This window comes from Pseudopodoces humilis, chromosome 1 (assembly GCF_049639895.1).
Source record: "Pseudopodoces humilis isolate 2021_Gansu_Grassland_sample_001 chromosome 1, ASM4963989v1, whole genome shotgun sequence".
NCBI lineage: Eukaryota > Metazoa > Chordata > Aves > Passeriformes > Paridae > Pseudopodoces > Pseudopodoces humilis.
Genome location: NC_142200.1, coordinates 31,136,032 through 31,156,726, shown reverse-complemented (window position 1 = coordinate 31,156,726; position 20,695 = coordinate 31,136,032). Strand labels below are relative to the sequence as shown.

Below are 20,695 nucleotides of genomic sequence, written 5' to 3'. Positions count from 1 at the left end.
GGAATTATTCAAATGTGATAGAGAAAAAAAAAAAAATCAAAGCAGAGTGTCTCATAAACAGGATTTAAATAACTTTTTGAATTGAAAAAAATAGTTGAATGCTTTGAACACATTTATCCTACTTTCCTGCAATTTAATTACCTTCACCCTGAAAAGAAGTTACAAATTTCTGGTCCTAGTTAGATACTCACCGTGATACCACCATTTTGTTTTCTTTGGATTCTTGTTACATGTTCTTACATAAAATGAGTTATCTGGAGGTCGCCTCTGCAACAGAAGAAAAGACCTACAAATAATCAAACAATCCTCGTATTGTAATAAATGAGCTGTTTAATAAGCTTATGAAAGATTAACATGTGAATGCAGTGAAAATGAGGTAACAGACCTTTCTGGTCAAGAAATATATCTTAAAGATCCAGGTAACAAATGTTTACTTGAGATACTCCAAGAAAATAAAATAGTAAAAAATATCAAACAGCCTCATGATAAATAGGGGGAGAAAAAAAAATGAAAAAAAAAAAAAAAAAAACCAAAACACAATAAACAAACAAAAGAAACTAAATCACAAGAAACAGCTGTTGTTCAAAAAACCTCCCAAAATTAAATTCCTTTGCAGTTTGGAATCTAATTCTGATGCATTTCATCCAATTCCCATTCAAAGGCTCAGCTTAGAGTGGATGGAAAAATTAACTTAAGTATTGGTATCTGATCCTTATTACATATTCTTCATTTTTCTTCATAAGTGTCATAATTTACAAAACTCACAGATAGAATACAATAGAAAGCCATTTTGGGGTGGTTTTTTGAGTACGTATATGACTAGGACTAATTGGGATGCAAAATAAATAGGCATGTTTGAATAGCACATATGGACAAGCTCTGACCACATATAACTTCCACAGACAGCCCTCTGCGAAAGAAATGGTCAAAAGTGAAAGGGCAATCTCTTTACATAAAGGTCTAAGGTATTAGTGCCAAAAAAGCAGCTTAGCACCATTTACTTTCCTGAAATGAAAATTATCAAGTTCACTGAAATAGTACAGATGCAAAGTTAGAAGCATCTGCACTAAAGTCATTTCACTAGTCATTCCGCACTGCCTTTAGAGGAAGGATAATTTTACAAAGAATTGTCCTAAAGCATGATTGAACTTCACAGTTAGTACAACTGGAAGGGTTCCATCCACTACTCTTCCAGTAATGATATATAAGCCGGTTACCATGAAAACAGTGGCAAAGTACTTACTGCACTGTTTATTTTGCGGTTCTAGCTTAGTATTTTCTCAGTAGTAGAAATGTAGATACAGTAGTTTTGCCTATTTTAGAATTTGAGAAATGAAAATTTTACTTTGTAAAGTAGAAAATTACTAACTTTTACTTATTCTACTTCAACAGTGCTAAAAAAGCCCATACCTTTTCTTTGCAGCTGGAAAGCATGCTAATAATGCTAAGACAAACAGATTGCACTGAGAGGGCTGGAGACCAGTCTTCCGTTAGAATGGATAAACAGATATGACCATTGCTATAAACATGAGGATGAACAGGGATATTGTCTCCAGTAAACATGACCTAAAAAAAGAAGAACAAAAATAACTAATTTATAGTCCCCGTTTTGAAGAAAACTGTATTGGTTTGGGGAAAACAATATAATGTTATTTAAGCAGGTCTGCCATTTTCACTTACACTAAATAATATACTTTACCATGTTGGGTTACTTTAGTTTTGGAAACTATTAAGTGAAATGTGAAATAATCAATGGATGCCTAAATAGCTAGTGAAAATGGACTTAAATAAATGGTTAAATATAGAGGATTTTCTATTAAAATTTATACAGCATAGAAAAATGCAAAGGTAACAATGTAAAGACAGTGCAAAGTCTTGCAGCTTCAGTCTTCCATGTCCTAAGGAATATACCTGTCTAGCCAAAATACTGGATTTTAATGATTTTATAAGCCACAATGTTATACAGCAAGAAGCACAACAAGGTTAAAAAAGGAGTATTTCTATAAACCTGGATGTAACAGAAATAAAATTCTGGACAACTCATCCAGGTTCCAAAATGAAGAATAAAATTAAAATTCGTCAATCTTATTAACTATAAACAAAGTACTTGTGAAACCAAAGTATGTTACCAAATAGGAAATACTTTTAAAACATTACTTCAAATAAAAAAGTCTTTATTTGTCACGGAGAATATGGAAGAAAAGCGTTTAGAACCTGAATCCCTCTCTATTAAAAGATACTATCACGGTCAAAAAAAGGCTAGAAAAGCAATTTTGACAACTACTGCTCTTACGTCAAGTTTTTTTCAGGACCAATGGAAAGAGAGTAAAACTGCAATCTTCATATCAGTATTATATTCCTGAACTCCTTTTCCAACTCCTTTTATACAATAAAAGAAATCATAAATCTCTACCACTTGTAACTATAATACTCAGTAGTTTCTTAAGTGTTTCTTCAGCTATATAAGTATGCATAGAAATATGTAAACATGTACACAACACACCCACCTCCTCACTGATGACAAGAAGCAACACCTTCATCATACAGGAAACTGAAATTAGAGAGCTTAATTTATCTGCAAAATGGCAGACAGGTTTCTAAGGTGTAAGAGAAACTGGACGCAGAATGATCTTTCATAGGTCTTTAAACTGGCATTTCTTAAGCATTAAAGGGCTTACCTTCATAATCCTGCAATGTATTTCACTTGTAACTAATATCCTACTTTTAAATGACAACCTGAACTAGGCAGACTGGGTGAGTAAAAGCATGCACTCTATGACAGACAACATACATTTAAAGGCAGAAAACATCCAAGTGATTAAAGCAGCACAAGTGAAAACTGTCAATTCACAGTAACTAGATTTGCAGAAGAGGTAATTATGACCAAGGATTTGTAGTGCAGAATGACCCTACTGCATAGCAACGTTTGAAAAACTGAAATTACAGTCATCTAAAACAATCCAGTATCCAGTGCTTAAATTTAATTTTCTGTGATAAAATTCAGTGTAGATGTATGGATCTAATTTGCTACTTAACAATAAACTGCACAGAGCCACACACACAGGTTGGGTAATGAAGACGAACAACCTGGAACCAAATTAAATTGGCTACTCTCTTGTGGATCACCTATAAGTAGTACCTTGCAAACCTGATGAGGTGCAGAAGTTCAGGTGGCCAATTTGTTCTGTAAAAGACTAAAAGTCAGCATTCTAGTGTTTATCATGGTACCTAAAAATAAATTCATTTTTATGGCTTAAGTGTCTCTCACAGCTCCATGCTCCAGTTTTAACATCAAGAGAAGTTGCAGAGATAATTTCTAAACTCTGAGCTGAAACAGACAGGACAAGAATTAAAGCACTCTTGCTTTTCTCCTTCCTTTTTCAGAAAAACAGAGGTGACAGCTGACCACTACTCTTATGAGCCATATTTTGAAATGTTTCCCGCAGGTAATGGAGGAATGGATGTACACACCATGTTCTGCAGTCTCTAAATTCAGCTGTCCCTTCAGTTCTCTAGGCTGCCTTGAAAGCAACACAGTATCACATACTTCAGTTATAACACTATCTTGCAGGTCTCTCAAGCACCTCATGTATCTGTAAGAATCCCTATCAGAAGCAAGTGTTTCTTCAGCTGTATTAACAACGGCAGCAGAGAAGATGCAAGAGTCTTAAAAATCAACCAGAGAAAAATATGTTGGAAGTAAGAAGGGATGAAGCAGCAGTTTATTGTTTACTTCACTCCTGCATCACAGTAAAGGGGATCTTCTTTACCCTGTATTTCATGACACAAATATCAACATCAAAGGAGCCTCCAGTTTACACTACTTTCATCTGTCCAAGCAGATATCAGAGCCCTAAACTTCACTGCAGAATCATTTGTAAAGAAAAGGCATCTGCACAATGTGTTTAACACAAATTAAAGTAAGTGAAGCTGACATTAGGCTATGTGGACAATACAACACTCAGCACATGTCATACAGCTGTAACCTGAAGGCAGCAGTAAGAGAGGAAGAAGGCATCAGTTACCTGAGGCGAATCAAAAGGATACCGACTACTAAACTTAAATAAAAGCTGAAATTTTTCCCCTTCATAGAGTGTTCCTGGAGCACCTTCCATGTCTACAATCCACCTAAAGAACAGGGGAAAAAGCTGTTAGCATTGTGTACTGAAAAATTAATACCTGTACTCCTGGAGCACTGGACTAATCAAAGCAAATATCAATCACAGCAACACCATCTAACTTCTCTTCCAACAACCACAAAGGTGAGCAATACATCAAGCCTGTATCTGAAAAAAACAAGCTTGGTGTTTTGCATACAGGCACTGACATAGTGATGCAAATTATAAATGTAATTATGATTTGAACTATACACAGATCTGTCAGGTCCCAAGGAAAGTGAGACAACAAAGCCAAAAAAAAAAAAAAAAGCTTGAAAATTTAAACGGTTTGGAAGGAAACAAGCTAGTACACATTCTCTTTTGTGTTGTTCTACCTTTCTGTCAAGGAAAATATCAACACAGTTTATTAAAATAAAATCTGTAACCAAGGGGAAGGGGCAAAAATCATGTACTTACATCTGTGAAAAACTCAGAAATTAAATGGTATCTTGCAGCTAATGGAATCAAAACTGGAAAACTGGAAAAGTTTAGTAGTGTAAAAATTAAAAGGTCCTAGTAAATTAAAACAAAAGCAAATAAAAGGGTAGTTTGAATCTGTAACTAAGATAACACCTCAACATACCAGTATTCTTTTTCCTCTGCTTCTGCTCCTTCCACCATAATAACACTGAAGTAACTGACAGGTGGAGTTGCTGGGGAAGAGGGTGGTGGTGTTGCATGTGGGGGTTTTATTTGGTTTGGGTTTGCATTATGGGGTTTTTAATACAGCTAAAAACAGATGCTTTGTATATTATTCAACACATACAGCAACATTCTGCTATCTAACTTCTATGATTTTAGAGTTCTACTGTTGACCACTTAACACTATCCTTTGCAGCATCACTTCCTCATTTTTGGTTTTGATGGAGTTTTGCAGATCTAAACAACACGATAAGGTAAAGAGACTACAAAAATACTCAGATATGGTTTACATCGACTCAAGGAAGGCAGATGAGATTTTGCAGAACAGCACTGTACTCAGAAAAGTCAGCATCTCCAGCTGGCAGCTCTGATGATCCTATTTTCAGCCTCTCCACCCTCCTATATACTCTCCCTCTGTATTTAAGTCATGCATATTTTTTATTTTCCCCTTTATCACTCGTTGGGGATTTTTTCTGGATGTATTGTTATTGCTGTGTTTTGGTTTTTGGCTTGAGAAATCTGCATATTTAATACACTGCTAGCTCTCACACCCTTCAAGAGGAATGCATCTTCAACAGTAGCACAGTGACGGCTGTACAGTGAAGGCTGATGAAGTACATTTCATATTTTAACTTTGTGAAGATGCTTTCGATTTAATCTATTTGCACTCCAGATCACTTATCTCTTTCTTATGCCTTCTGCTTTTACAGTTATAAACAGAGTGCACCAATACTCTTAAATTTATTGGTTCTTGTGATTCAGAGCTTCCATTTTCAAGTTTTTAAAATAGTTTACTAAGGAGAAGATAATTTTGCCTGTATATTGCTCCTTTTATGGTCAAGGAATCAGTAGAACCCATATTTCCTGTGTGCTTTAGAGTTTAGCCTTCTCAAATTTCTAATCTTTGTATATTTAAAATAAAAGATTGCTCAATGTTTTAAATGACCCAGTTACATCAACTGATCCAATTATTTTATTCAACATCTTTAAAACCCAAGCAAGTATTGCTACACAAATTTTTAATGCAACCAATTCAAACTGTAACTTGATTAATGAACTCAAAACAGGCTACCTAATACCAAAAATCCTCAAAGAGAAAAAAAAAATCATTTTACTTGTGACAGGATGCTTCTAAAACAGCAACAGTTTTAAAATCTAGCATGACAGTAAATAGGAAGTTTTTATGTGCAAGGTATTGAAAGGTATAAAAGGCAGAAAGGTATATACAGGCAGAAATTATAATGAGGTAGTACTCTGGAAACAGAGACAGCCTTTTCCATCTGCTCTAAACTTTTATTTAATAGTTTTTTGTTGAAATAAGTGAATACCACTTGCAATATTAGACTGACTAATTTTCACAGAAAACTAAAAACTGCTTTTTTAATTTTAGTCATGTTCATCTGCATGAAGTATCACAAAGGCCACCATCATTTAAAAAGCAGTGAGTGTTTAACTCACTATATATGAGCCTCAGAAGACTCATGTAACATGGTCTGAGTGCCACCACCCAAAATGCAGATGTGAAAACATCAGAATTCAGCTCTATGTTTTAAGCTGCTCCATCAATACCCTAGTCCGGAACATATAGTCTGAGATCATACTCTCAACCATGTTTACATGTGACAAACTTTTAACATTTCTCTATAATGAAACTAAGAAAGTTATAAGAAAAAAATACCAACACAGTCTGAATCTTTTGAATTTCTGTCAATTAAAAAACAGATTAATACCAAGAACAACCTCTGTCCATTTCAACAAAGAATATTTTCCATGTTTCTCTTCCCATTTCATGAATCACTGAGAAAAGCAAGGCAGGGAAAAAAGTGCAAACAAGTGTACGCAGACAACTTTGCTTTTTAGCAAGTTTTCTCCACTTGCCTTAGAGAAAGAAGGTGATGAAAATTAAAAGCCATGACATATATTCTATTAAAATATTACAGAACTCTAAAACAGCTACTCCATTATTTCAATAAATCTAGAAAAGTTTTGGAGGTTAGTAGCTATGAAAGGTAATTATTTTATTCTAAAAAATGCAGAAGCTTTTACCAATTGACAGTTTGTTAGACAGTAAAATGCCTAATAAAAATTCAGTAGATTTACTACCCTGTTCCTGAAAGTGTCCAACACATTACTCCAGTATGCTTATTAAGGAGAACAGTATTTCATTGCCTAGACTAAAAGCAAAATTCACAATGTTACTTGGAGTAAATGGTGGAAGTGTGAAGAGAACTTCTCATTATTTAGTCTTTTCAGCATGATACCATAAATAAAACAGTATATATACTTACTGTGTAATTGAATTTTGTACACTCTTTTCATCTAGAGTCATTCCCGGAGGTGGATCATTTTGAAATGCCAATAGTTCTTTTTGTAATCGTTTCTATAAAGAAATTGCATGGAATATTTGAAATACTAAATAAACTTCAACAATAAACATACACATTTAAGCACATTTCATCGATTTTTGAGAGGTAAAAGGAGTTTCACTTGACAATTTAAAAACAAAGTGAAATTGAAGGGTGAGAAAAAGGGATGACTCCGCTCCTAGAAATTTAACTGAAAGGACACAGGCAAAATAAGTTACAAGCTTTAAATTTACTTTTTGGGTAAAATGCAAAGGCACTTACGTTTGCAATACTGCAAAGGGAAGATTATTAGGTTGTTATGTTACAAACTACATGGAGGTATAACTGAATTTGTTGTATTACAAAAATATCTATAAGAGCTCTACCCCTAGCAGTGAACATTTCATATTTACACAGCATCATTAGATTTATAATTAAATCTACAAGACTTTAACAGCACAATTTCCTCCTCTAAGTAATCTAAGACACTTCCATTTGGCATCTGTGCAAGCCTTTGCCTTGTTCTAAGTCATCCCAGAGGACAAAACAGAAAACTAAAACAAGACTATTTGGACTGCACAACACAAAGTAAAATCTTTACACTAACTGCATCTTAGAACCTACAGAGTCACAGCACTTGAGTAAAGTGTTATGGCAGTAGCTCAGGTAATTCTTGTCTATTTTGACAGAGATAAATCGGTCACTGCAACCAGCTGTTTCTATAACAACTACCAGAACAGTTTCTTACAATCTACTGGGCAAGGGAAATGCAACCTCTGTGAAATGTTGTCATTGGCACTGCTCTCAGAGTCAATTTTCTCCATGTAAACAGTTATACAATACGTTTTTTCATTTCCAAGCCATCTACATGACAAAAAGTTCAAGGCTTTCTCATTTCTACTGTCCTTTTTCCTGCCAACAATTTTAAGGTTACTATCTATAAGTTCACTTCAACCACACTATTAGTCAAAAGGATCTTATACTCCAAAGGAATAAAAATATACAATTTGGGGATTTAGTACCTCATTTCCATTCAATATCCCATTTTTTAAAAAACAGGTTTACCATACTCTTGTAGCTGTTTTCCACTAATTAGCAGAACTTAGAAAAATTCCCATAGGAAAGTGAAGTGTTGATTTGTCAACACAGAAACGATTCAGTAGCCCATCAAATATATTTAAAGTCAGACTACAATAACCACACAACTCATAAAAAATTACCCTTATACATTTAAAATTTACATTCTGAAAATACTGGAATAACTTTCTTTCAAGCAGCCCTGAAAACTTCCTTGGGCTTCTATATTGAAAGCTCCTACCTGGCACTGAGATATAATATAAACAGACTGAAAACCCAATGCTAGCATTTTCATAAGCTGTATACATCGCTCACACACTGAAAAACAAGTTAGAATCCTAGTGTTTACCTTTTTCTTTCAGCCCAGATTAGGAAAACATTTAGTGTTTCCAACACCATTATTATGAATTAAAATGCAAAGGAGCAAAGTTACAAACCATTTTATAAATCCTTAATTTGAATAGCAGAGATGTGTTGAAATCAATTCTCTTTCTGGCACTTGAGCAGACCACCATCAAAAAAACCTCAAAGGCAGTCAACCTGTACACTTTGTCAAATACAGTATTTTACTACAAATATTAAAAAAGTTCAGGGATGAGAACCTTTTATGGCAATGAATTCAAACTCCCCCAAAGAGAAAATCTGGAAACATTGGTTGCAAAATAGCAAAGAACATATGTATATAAGAACAGCAAATAATTCAGTAGATCCATTTACTTACACATGTAGACCAACTATACAACTTAGTCCTTATAAAAAGGAGCCGAAAACACATATCAGAATTTAATTAAAATCAGAAACATTAAGCTATCAGTGTCTGATAGTAATTTGAAGAGAGAAAATTTTGTCTGTTCTGTATCCTAAAAAAAAATTCAAATTACCAACATTTAAAATATTATCTAATTTCAAGTTTGCACCTTTGGCCCTTTATCCAGCAACCATCTTTTCAGTCTAACACAGACTCAGTCACGATTTTATCCATCTCACTAGTGCAAAAATATCCTGTTTCATGGGTTTTTGGTTCTCACATACTATATTTATGGTCATCGCTGAACAAAAAAGCCAGTAGCAAAAAGAAAAAAATAATTAAAATGTATACTTGAACAACAGAGTAAGACTGAAGTGCTCTGTTCCTCTGATCCTAAAACATTTGCTGACACTGGCATGAGGGTCTGTCCACTCAGCACAAAATCATACATACAGACAACATACTGCTTCTCATCATTTGCAATTCAAAACAAAATTCAAAAAACATAACCCAGAGAAATAGCAGGAAATACTATTTATACTTTGGGTCAAATGCATCACATCAAACCAGTCATATTTTTAAAGAAATTATTATTTCCCAGTTAGCCAATTCAAATAAGTATCAATGTAAACCAGGAAAGGAAAGTCAAAGAAGGTATAACCCCTCCCAGCCATAAAAAATCCCGGACAACTGGAAAAAGTTGATTAGCTGAAGGCTATGGTGCTCAACAACTGGGTTGGGGTTTTTTTTGCCTCAGTCTTCAATGGTAACCTCTCTTCCCACACCACTCAAGTGGACGGACAGCAGGAGGGAACAAAGTCCCTCCCACTTTAAGTAAAAGTCAGGTTCATGACCAGTTGAGGAACCTGAATATAAACAAATCTGTGGGACTCAACAAGCTGCATTCCACACTCCTGGGCAGAATTGGTGGATTTAGCTGCCAAGCCATTTTCCGTATTTTAAAAGTCATGTCAGTCAGGTGAAGTCCCAGCTGACCAGAAAAAGGGTAACAAGGAGGACACTGAGACCTGTCAGCCTCACCTCTGTGCCTGGGAAGTTCATGGGACACATCCTCCAAGAAGCTGTACTAGAACACATGCAGGACAGAGAAGTGATTCAGGACAGCCACCACGGCTTCACCAAGGCCAAGTCCTGCCTGACCAACCTAGTGACCTACAATGGAGTAACTACATCAGTGGACAAGGGAAGGGCTACAGATGTCATTTATCTGGACTTCTGGTACGTCTTTGGCATGGTCTACAACATCCTTCTATCTACGTTGGACAGAGATAGATTTGATAGCTGGACTGTTCAGTGGATAAAGAATTGGTTGGACAGACACATCCAGGGGAGTTGGAGTGAAATTATCTTTACTGTCCCTTCAAATCCAAAACATTCTATAATCAGTTCCATCCGACCTCTATTCGCAGCTCTCAATGGAAATATCAATAAAAGAAAAAAAAAAAATCTATGCCATTCCCCTATAAAGCTGAAAAGAGCTTATTCAGAATAAAATGAATGTTTATCTATTAAGTTACAGAAATTCAGTAACCCAGAAAAGACTAATACTGTAAGTGTTATAATGAAAACAATTTATAGCAAATAATTTTATCATATTGAAATATGGGAATCCACAAAAGATCCTATGATTATCTATTTAGCATAGGAAATTCCAGTGCAATTCTGATTAATGGTAAATTGCTGGACCCAGCTCCTCACTGGATAGGGAAGGAAGGGATTTAGAGGTGAAGAAACATACACCTCTTCTGGATTTGCTCTTGATTCAGAGCAATATCACAAACAAAACCAAGTTGCAGCAGAAGGCATTATTTCCTTCTGTCTTACAGCAACCTCTCTAACCCTATGTCTGCCTGAAGAACCTGTATTCCATCAGCTCCATTATATTGGAGATTATTATATTGGATATTATATTATACCTTGATGGATTTTATGTATCTCAGCACTGCTCCCTCCCAAATAGAGACTCTCACCCTAGAATTGTTCAGGATGGAAAAGTAACAATTGCTATCAGAAATGCCAGAGAACTTCCTCATTTATCTTGTCTCCAGCTAAATTATCTACATAATTTGCCTTGATATTAAAGATCAAAAAAAAATGTCTGGTAATAAATTCCTGGATTTTTCCAATCTTCAGTGACAGGAATTTTGAAAGTGTTAAACAGTTTGAGTGAAAAAATGCTTTTAAAGATTTCCTATTAATCTTGCCACTAGAGATAGAAGTAAGGCAGTTAATATATGAAGATAATGACTTCTATTGGACCAACAGACACACATTTAAGATGTCATTCAAGACAATTATTTGCTAGGGGGGGGGGGTTCCCCAGCTGGAATAATAAAATATACTTTATATTTCAAAATGCTCTACTACATTAACAACTAGTACATTAACAACACCACACAAGTTAATCATTCCTAATCTGATGAACCTATCTGGGTATCTTTAACAGGCTTTCACCACACATTTTCAAAATTTGAAGTTTTTTTTTTTATCAAACATTAACTCAATTATTTCTGTACAGAATAATAAAGAGCTGTCTATAGGCTTTTTCCAGAACATGAGAGTACTCTATAGCAACTGGAATAAAACTGTAGAGGGGACAAAGGGCCTACTAAACAGTATTAATTCAAACAGTGAAAAAAAATATTTTAAGGGAGAGACTAAACAATATTTAGAAAATAATATTTAAATCAACTTCTCTGGTCAATGCATTCCAGTGTTTCACTATCCATGGTATAAAATGTTTCTTTTGTATCTTACCAAAATACCTCATGTTCGAATTTGTATCTATTGCCCTTAGTCTTCCCATTGTGGCTCTGTTTGCCCTAGATATCCTCCTATTATGTTCTTGTAGGCACCAGCAAGATCACTCATTTGCCTTCTCTTCTCATAGCTGAAGAAACCCAGTCTCCTTGGAGGTCACACAGTTCAGCCCCAACCATCCTGTCATCTGCTGGACTCGCCCAAGTACCCCAATGTCAGTCCTGTACTGCAGCTCCCTGAACACAGCACTCCAGATGTGGTCTCAAGTACCAGTGAGAAGAGAAGAATCACTTTCCATGAGCTGCTGGCTCCATGCTTGCATGGACAGCTCAATGTGCAGCTAAAGATATTCAGAAAACTTGAAGATATTTTCCACAGTTATTATGAAGGATTATTTTTTTTCTTCCTCTCTTTCTTACAATAATTTGTCTCTTGTTTTCTCATTAATACAGAAACTGGATTATCAGGAGACTGATCTAGTTAAAAAAAAAAAAGCTCTTAAATGAAGCCCTTAAAGACTAGATTCATATAGTTTAATTAGGAAACCGAGTTCCTCATTTCCACAGTAATTCAGAAAACATCTAAAGTTCAAATTTGAAAACTCAAAATTAATTTCTCTTCAGTGTTGAGTAGTATTTGCTGACCAAAAAGGTTACAAAGGACATTAATTTTCTTACAGCAACACAGTCTCAACACACACTCTTAGCTTCAAGAGTGCACAAATGTACTTTAAAAAAATAAGACTCTGATATATCAAGCCCATACACAATAGCTACAAAAGGTACATTGCAACTGCAAGTTCCTCAAATTAAGCATTTGAAAAGGAAAGTTTCAGCAGTGGGAAAGCCTTTCTTCTATTTGGCAGTCATGAGTGCAGAATTACTGTTTTTGTTTTCAAAAACATCCTAAAAAATTAGCAGCAATATACATAGGAGGACAAAACATAACAGATTAACACTTTTGAGACCATTTCAACTCTCCTTCATAGAATCTTATAAACTTAGGACTTAAAGATACCTCAACACCTTTCTAACATAAGGAAGTTGCGTTAAAAGCCTTTAATATTTTTTCACACCACTTTATCTCTTGCTTTTATAACTGGAAGAATTTTCTTTACAGTAAGAGATCTAGGGTTGAATGAATTATAGTCAAATTACTTCTCTTAGGCTTCATGGACACAAAAGAGTTATTTTATTCATTTCAAGTCACATCTCACCTTTCCCAATCTCAACTCAAGTAAACACTTTCACGCCAATGCAAAAAAACCCTTTGGCAGTTTCACACTGTTCAACAGAACCAAACACCCTTCTCAATCAGACACCCAGTCTAAACAAAAAACAAACTTTACAAGTTTGATAACTTGTAAAGTGGTCTTTATGGTGTACATTATTCAAATGTCACACCAACACACCTGGGAAATTTTTGCACAGTCAAAATACAGCTATTGCTCCTCTTTCACAACAGCTACAGCCCAATACAAGGAGGAAATAATGTTAATTCAATGTGATTTTTTTTTTCTTAAATCCATTTAGCTACTTGTGTCTGGTAATTGTTGATTGTCTGCTATCGGTATCAGAGACTATTTTGTCCAGTGTTTTCCAGAAGTCAAACTTTCACATGATAGTAGAAAAATAAAAATAATATTTATCATCTGGAAACTCACTCAAAAGAACTGCCAAAAATCTCAGGTTCAGTTACTTAAACACTTTTAAAAAGCAAACCAACTCACAGAGCTAAATTATAGTGACTGACATAATATCCAGTGTCTAAAAGATATTGAATCTGCTCTTTTTGTTTGGTGTGCTTTGTCATCAATTCAAGTATTTGTGACCTATTCTTTACTTCACTTTCCTATTTACAGGCTCATACCTTTCCTCATCTTTCTAATGATTTATAAGGACATCTTCTAATGCTTTTCCAATACACCAATTTAAAACAATGAATCATGAGTAGAGTTCACTCTTATATGCTTGTCCTTTTAACAGGAATTACTTAGTTTCATTTTTCTGTTCTATACAAAGCCTCCTCATTCTTTACATCACTGAACAGGCCCTCATGTTGCCATATTGACTTTTATTCCTACTTTCTTCTATATTGGGACAGCTTGATACCATACACCAGAAATTTTTTTCCAAAAGCCCGTAGCCCTTCAACAGTCCAGCTATATTAAGATGTGCATACCTAAAGTCAATACCACAACTGCTTTTGGCTTTTTCCTTACCATGAATCAGGAATACCATTTTTTCATCATACACTCAAGTTACTTTCAGCCTCTCAACCAGCTCCTTCAAGTCAAAATACATGCTAGTGCAGCTATTCATGCCCAAAATAACCCCCAAACAGATGTTTTCCAAACATTGATATACTCTTGGGAGCTGTGGTTGTTTTATTGTCCTTTTCACATCACAAGACACTCTTTTTAATGTTTCTGATAATCCATCATAAGATTTCATATAGAAGCACCTCTCCTGCTTGTCCACTTTCTATTGAAGGGGATTGGAAGAAAGCAAGCTGCAGACTTATAGGGGAATACATGAAGGATGCACAGGCAATCTAACTTTGCTATTTTCCTCATTTTTGAGAGAGTGTCTTATGCTTAAACATTCTTGTAATACAACTTTAAAGTAAACCAGAACTAAAACGTATCAAGTTGATAAAAACATTCACAATCTAGAGGGAAACAGAACAGCTGAGTAAGAATATCACAAACCCAAGACTGGTTAACAGTACAGTCCTTCAACTAAAGGAATAATCACCTGCAATAGGCAGAGGAGTGATGTAACCAGTAGTTTCTAGAAGTATTTTCAAGTTACTTGAAGTATTTTAAAGTGGAAGTCTTTGAAATTAAGATTACTTATTCATCAATCTCTACAGGAAAGGATGAATCAGGGATGAAATCAAAGAACACAGCTTAACACTGATCCAAGAATCACTTCCAAAAGAAGTTTATTCAAGTACTTGAGACATGACTGACATAGCAATGGTTTGTATCCTGCTGCTAATTCTGTCAAACAGGATTTGTGCAGCTCCTTCAATTATCCTCCACAGATTTTCTACGGTATCAAACCCATAACATTTTTTACAGCATATGGAAAAAAAGAATACAAAATTAACTGGTGCCAGTGATGTAAAATTTCTGACAACTCCCCAGTCATCTCACAACCATTTCTATCCTGACCAACATCACTCACTGTCTGTCATGGTTCAAGTTAAATGCATGTTTGAAGCCAACAGCTTCTAACAAAAATACACATGCCTCTTTCTCCAAACTAGCACTCATCTTACTTGGTCACCTCTGGGGAGATAACATCTCAAATGCCACAGCCGAATTCTCACTTGAGTTGATTCTTGGTGAACCACAAAGAAGCAGGCAGGGCCTGCATGTAAAAAAAGATGCAACATGTGAAAAGGGAGAGGGGGCAGCAATACAGGACAGGAAGAAATGTAGAGGTTTTCAATATAAGTATTTCAGAATCAGCTCTAGAAACAGGTTGTTTGGTCACTGTGTACATCTGAGCTGGATATTATAGCACATAAATGCTTATCAACAGATACAATATTATTTAACTGGTCTCTGTGTCCCTGTTAGCTACCTCAAGCGTCAATAACCTATATTCCTAAAGCATATGGTATCATCACCATCACATTGCCCAAAACCAGGGATCTTTTTTCTCATTCTACCACAAACAAGGGACACCCATGAACAGATAGGACAACAGACTTTACCCACAATCTCTGACAATGAAGTAATGCAAAGGTATTTTCTTTACCCACCATGAAAACTTCCCTAGCTCTTGTAGGCCTCTGAAAATTGCCTTTCTCAATGCCTTTATAAAAGAATATCACAATACAAGCAATCTATTTTCAGTTCTAAGCCCATTGTCAGAACTCTTAAAACAGCTTTGCCCCTCCCTTGGAAAAGTGGAGCACAGAGAGTTAAAGTTTAACAGAGCTATGGGCAAATGTGTACAGTGAAGTTAGGGGGTCACTACCAAGTACAACTTATGTACATACAACTGAGAGCACCTAGGCCAACCAGTGAGTGTTGCTTCAGGTAACATTTTATTCTTCATAACTGGAGCAGGCAAAGCGTACATACAGTAAGGTATACTGGCTGTTGATTAGCAGTAAAGTATTAACCCATTAATCCAATCAAGTACGAATGTATGCCCATACTCCAGGCTTATTTTCTCCTATGAGCTGAAATTACAAACTTTGAAAATATAAGTGATACAAAAAAAATAAAACAGCAATTCTTGAAGATGTAATTTTTTGGTATTTCAAGAAAAGCAGTACAAAATGTGCAGGGTCTTAAATCAGCAATATCTTAAGTTAATAAACTAAATGATGAGCTATCTTAGTCAAATACCTTACCTACAAACAACCTATTTCAGTGATTTTCCTTTTTATAGAGAAATAAAGCAAGAAGGAGAAAAGCTGAGTTGATTAAGTCCAGAGCAGATTCAGCAAAAGACATGATATAGTGGTAAGAATTTGGTAGAAAATAGCTAAGAAAAAAGCAAAACTATCAGTAGAGCAGAAACTTATAAGGAGAGCAAAAACGTGGCAAATGGACAAACAGATTCCTTTCACTTCTGCTGGAGGAAATGTTTCATTGCCACACCTTATTTCACCATTAAAACAAGCTGTGATGGGTAATTTAACTGAAATGTGGTAGCCTTTTCACCTGGACTGGTAGGAACTCAACTAGCCATGTCCAAAAAGGTAGTATCAGGATGATATGAAGAAACAAAGATGGAACAGCACCTTCACAGACTAGGAAACATGCAGGACCAAAACATCTGCACTTGAATTGTGTCACAAACCTTCTATTTCTATGCACTTAAATTCCCTTCTCTATGTTGCAAGAAACAGTCAATGTAAGAAAGGAACAGTCTTCCAAGGCCAAGCATTCCTATAAATTCAAATCTTAATCTGGATCAAAGATCAAAGAGGAAGAAAATCAACTCATAAATAGTTAGAAGTTAAACATTAATCCCACAGAGGCTCCACTCTTTTATTTTATATTGGTTAAGCTGCTGCACCCTAAGGAGACATGACAATATTTCCTTCATAACTACCAAAATTCTCTTCCACATCCAAAAATTTAAATGGGCCCAAACTCTGTTAGCACCAAAACACTGTCAGTGATACGGTAAAGTTGTGGCAAAGAATTTATATTTTGCTTATGAGCTACAGCCTGTCACCTCCTCCCCCATTCAAGTTATAAAATGTTTCACAAAAAAACATCCTTTCTGTTTTGAAGAAGTTTTTACATGCAGGTGACAGTCAGTGTACAGAGACAAACAGCAACCCTGTCCAAGAACAGGAGCTGAAAATAGGCTGTAATGACAGTGTTGTACAACAACACCATGTTGATTCATAAGCAAAGTTGTTGCTTGATTGTTAGTACAAGCTGCTAGCCTGAGTGCAAGACCATTATAACTCTATTTTCATTATTTCAGTTTCTTCCATTCACATGTTTTCATACTGAAAAGTCCCTCAAATCCAGAATATGAACACCAGATAGATAGCTAAGCTTTTCAAACTAAACTCCTCTACAGAAAAAAAACCCAATACTATTGTATACAGTAACTATTCCAGGAACTCATTGCACATTACTCTCTAATTAGAAACCTAACTTAAAATACCAAAAAGCTCTCAAACAGAAAAGAAACAGCATCAAGATTAACAACGGTGACATTTTAAAAAGTTACCTGCTATACTCCATCTCACTATATAAGAAATCTAGATAATGGCAGTTCCTTCAAATAAAAACCTCTATTTCCCAGTCAACCAGGTCACTCAAGGAAGTTCTTGCAGATTATATCCCATAATTCAGGTGAAATCATTTGCTCCAGACTCTCAAAAACACAAACCATCCAGATACTTGATTATCACAATCCTGCATGGATTTTTCCTCTCAAAGTTCTTCTATTAAGCTTTAATCAAGGCCCAGAAGAGGAAAGATATATAATTGTCTGGATGCGGTCAATTAAAGCTTCAGCAAGATGCATAACAAAACAGCTCCACAAAATACTCTGTCTATTAAAAAGTAATACTGGGATTTTAGCTCAAAGAATTGTTTTTCAGTTTTATCTATTTTTGGCTGAATAGCAGGTTTTCAATCTATACTGAGAATGCAGAAGCAGATTAGTCTCCTCCTCATTTCTAATAAAACATGTTAACATCTGGCAACCCAGTTCTAATGTTATTTCCTCAGACCAATCCAGACCTCAAGATCTGAATGTCAGGCATTTTGCACATTTATCTTGTTTTAAAGGAATCAAATGGCAATGCATGAATCTTTTTATTGAGCTACTTACAGTAAGTTTCCACCACTCATCTTTTGTTCTACTGAGCATTTAAAAATTTAAAAAATTCAGTTATGAATTGAGGGTGGTGGGAAGAAGGATTGTTGATTTTTCAGTTTGGTAACAGAATACTATCTTCACATGCTCCAAGATATTCTAAAATATTTGACAGAAAGGTCAAAGCAACAGTCCTCTTTAAAAGGGAATAATACACTTGACTTAAATTCACTAAGAGACAAGAACAACCTGAAATCATAACTACAGTATAATTAAAGATAAATCACAATAACTATACAAACACAAAGGAAGCATTCTGTACTTCACAGTCTGAAAAGCTTTTTACCAGATAATCAAATTCTTTACAATGAACCTGTCATTTGAAAGCAAATTAAGTGGAATCCACTATTACAGAATAAGATGAAACTGACAGCGAGTCATCTGCTTTGTAAATGGAGTCCTTAAATATAGGAAAGTCCTTAAATATAGCACAAGCCCCGCACAGTAATAAAAAGTCAACTACAGATAATTTTATCTTTCAAGGAAAAGAGTCTGGCACTACTTGAACTGCTTCAGTTAAAGAAATTAATTTAAGACAATAGTGAAGGCTGGCACAATGAGGTCAACCATATGTTTACCAGGGAATTTCTTATCTTTATAAAAACATTCCAAAGGTTGGTAACCAAGATAAAGTGTTCTATTCTGACAAAGAGCATTTTAGAGAGAAAAATAGGTAAAATGTTTGAACTAGGAAACAGTAACAAGATTTAAATAGTCATACTATCCATATCCCTAAATATCACAGGGGGAGAGTTTCTAACTTAAGAAGGGGCAAGGAAACTGAATGGATTTAGGTTTCTTATTACTGGCCACCAATTCCTCCTGAAGAAGAAATAAATAAATCAATGTGAAAAAGTAGCATCACATTCTATGAAGCATTTTATTCCAGCAGACTTTCAGGGACAGTATTTGCTATGCTCTAGTAAACTATTATCATAATTTATTGACATATATACAGATTTTCTTCTTGAGACTGATTAAGCAGTACTTTTAATTAAGTTAAATAAAAAAAAGAAGACAAACAACTATGTATTTGTAATCACCCAAGGAGAAACAATTATATTTTAGTACTGTGTATGAAAGGATGAATAGCTACTATCCTCAATGAGATCATTAATTAGCAAAAATGAGGTGTCTCAGAATTCCTGACTTATCATCACTAACTTCTGTCCTTCCTTTACTAATATATTAATATTGCTCTTAGGAAGGCAAATTATAAGGTTCTCTGGCTTCTTTCCCTGCCATCCCTGACTGATACCTGTTTTTCATGCCAGTAATTAAGGTCACCTGAGGAAAAACAAGCAAACAAAAAACCAAACTGCAAAGGCTTGCACAGATTCCAGAATACATTTCTGAACAAAGTAAAACAAAGCAAAACAAAACCCCAAACAACTGCAAAGGCTCGAACAGATTCCAGAATACCTTTTGAAAGCCTTCAACTATCAAAAGCAGACAGAAGGCAAGTTACGTGACCTTCATGTATCACAAAAGGTTGCTTACTGGCTATTTTTATTTAAAACATTTAACCTATTTATTTTTATTTGCTTTCAATAAATGAAGCTGCAATAGCTTTCAGCAAATAGATAATACTATCTCTTCCTCCCTTCAAAAAACAAAAACTATATATCCAGCTGACACTTCTATCACAGTCCTTCACTACTTCAAAGCCATGCAAGACGCACAAAATTTCTGGCTCCGAGTACTGAGCAAAAGACCTTCGTCATCCTCTTCCCCTCTGCCCTAGTGGAAATTTTAGCCTGTAATCTGCTTGAACACCCATCTCTCAGTTGTAAACCAAGGCTGTGTGAGAGACATGATCTAATGATCTGAAGGCATTTATGTTTGTTGCACACACCCATAGCTATGGGTAAATTCAATGGGAATTGTGCCTTCTCTCTTTCACATGAATAGGGGTAGTTTAATCTCAGTCTCTGGGCGTAGTCACTGGTATGGCCGATACCTGTATAATATATAGTGAAGATCCTTTAGTCTGAAACTCTTAGCTCGGTAGAATTGGAGCAGACAATTAGAGAAAGTACTTGATCACCGAGTTTCGCACATTGTTTGAGCTAAGCTGCTTTAGCTTATTAATTACAAACTCACAGAGCCTTCCAAGGGAGCAGCTTAACAAGACAACATTCCCTGGCTCTTAGAAATGTATTGTGTTCTATTTTTCTCTTCTCAGAACTTGAATAGCTAGACCTAAACACAAGTATAAGATACTATAAAACTCAGAGCAAAAATTAATTGCAATCAACCAGAATTACTCTTAACAACAGATACCAGTCTATTTTATTTTCCTGATTGAAACCATACACATATTCATGAGATACCAGTGTTCAATGTGACAGGTTGAAAGCATCCGTGATTTTTTACGTTTTAGCTGTAGAGTTGGTCTGTTTGTAAGGAAGAGCTGCTGATAATGCTCATGGGACACTGGTTTCAATAAGCTTTTCTACTACTGCTTTCTTTCTCGGAAGTGAATTCTTCCATCCTAGCTCAAAAATTCTGCAGCTGCTGCACAGCAAAGTATTTCCCAAAATTCTATTTACACAGGCAGATGCAAAAACAGGC

At 35.3% G+C, this 20,695-nt stretch overlaps 1 protein-coding gene across 5 annotated transcripts in view; it reads right to left on the bottom strand.

Moving 5' to 3' along the window:
• The window catches only part of UBE2W (ubiquitin conjugating enzyme E2 W), a 32,250-nt gene that overhangs the window by 6,904 nt on the left and 4,651 nt on the right, over nucleotides 1-20,695 (bottom strand). For 4 of the 5 annotated variants that reach the window (XM_005517088.3, XM_088056241.1, XM_088056249.1 and 1 more), the window contains exons 2-5: nucleotides 7,088-7,179; nucleotides 4,026-4,128; nucleotides 1,411-1,566; nucleotides 192-267 (exon numbers count right to left, since the gene is read on the bottom strand). In XM_005517088.3, coding sequence (XP_005517145.1) covers nucleotides 192-267; nucleotides 1,411-1,566; nucleotides 4,026-4,128; nucleotides 7,088-7,179 — 427 coding nt within the window. Of the gene's footprint in view, nucleotides 1-191; nucleotides 287-1,410; nucleotides 1,567-4,025; nucleotides 4,129-7,087; nucleotides 7,180-20,695 lie in introns of those variants that run through there. The other variant, XM_088056265.1, reaches the window with a different exon arrangement.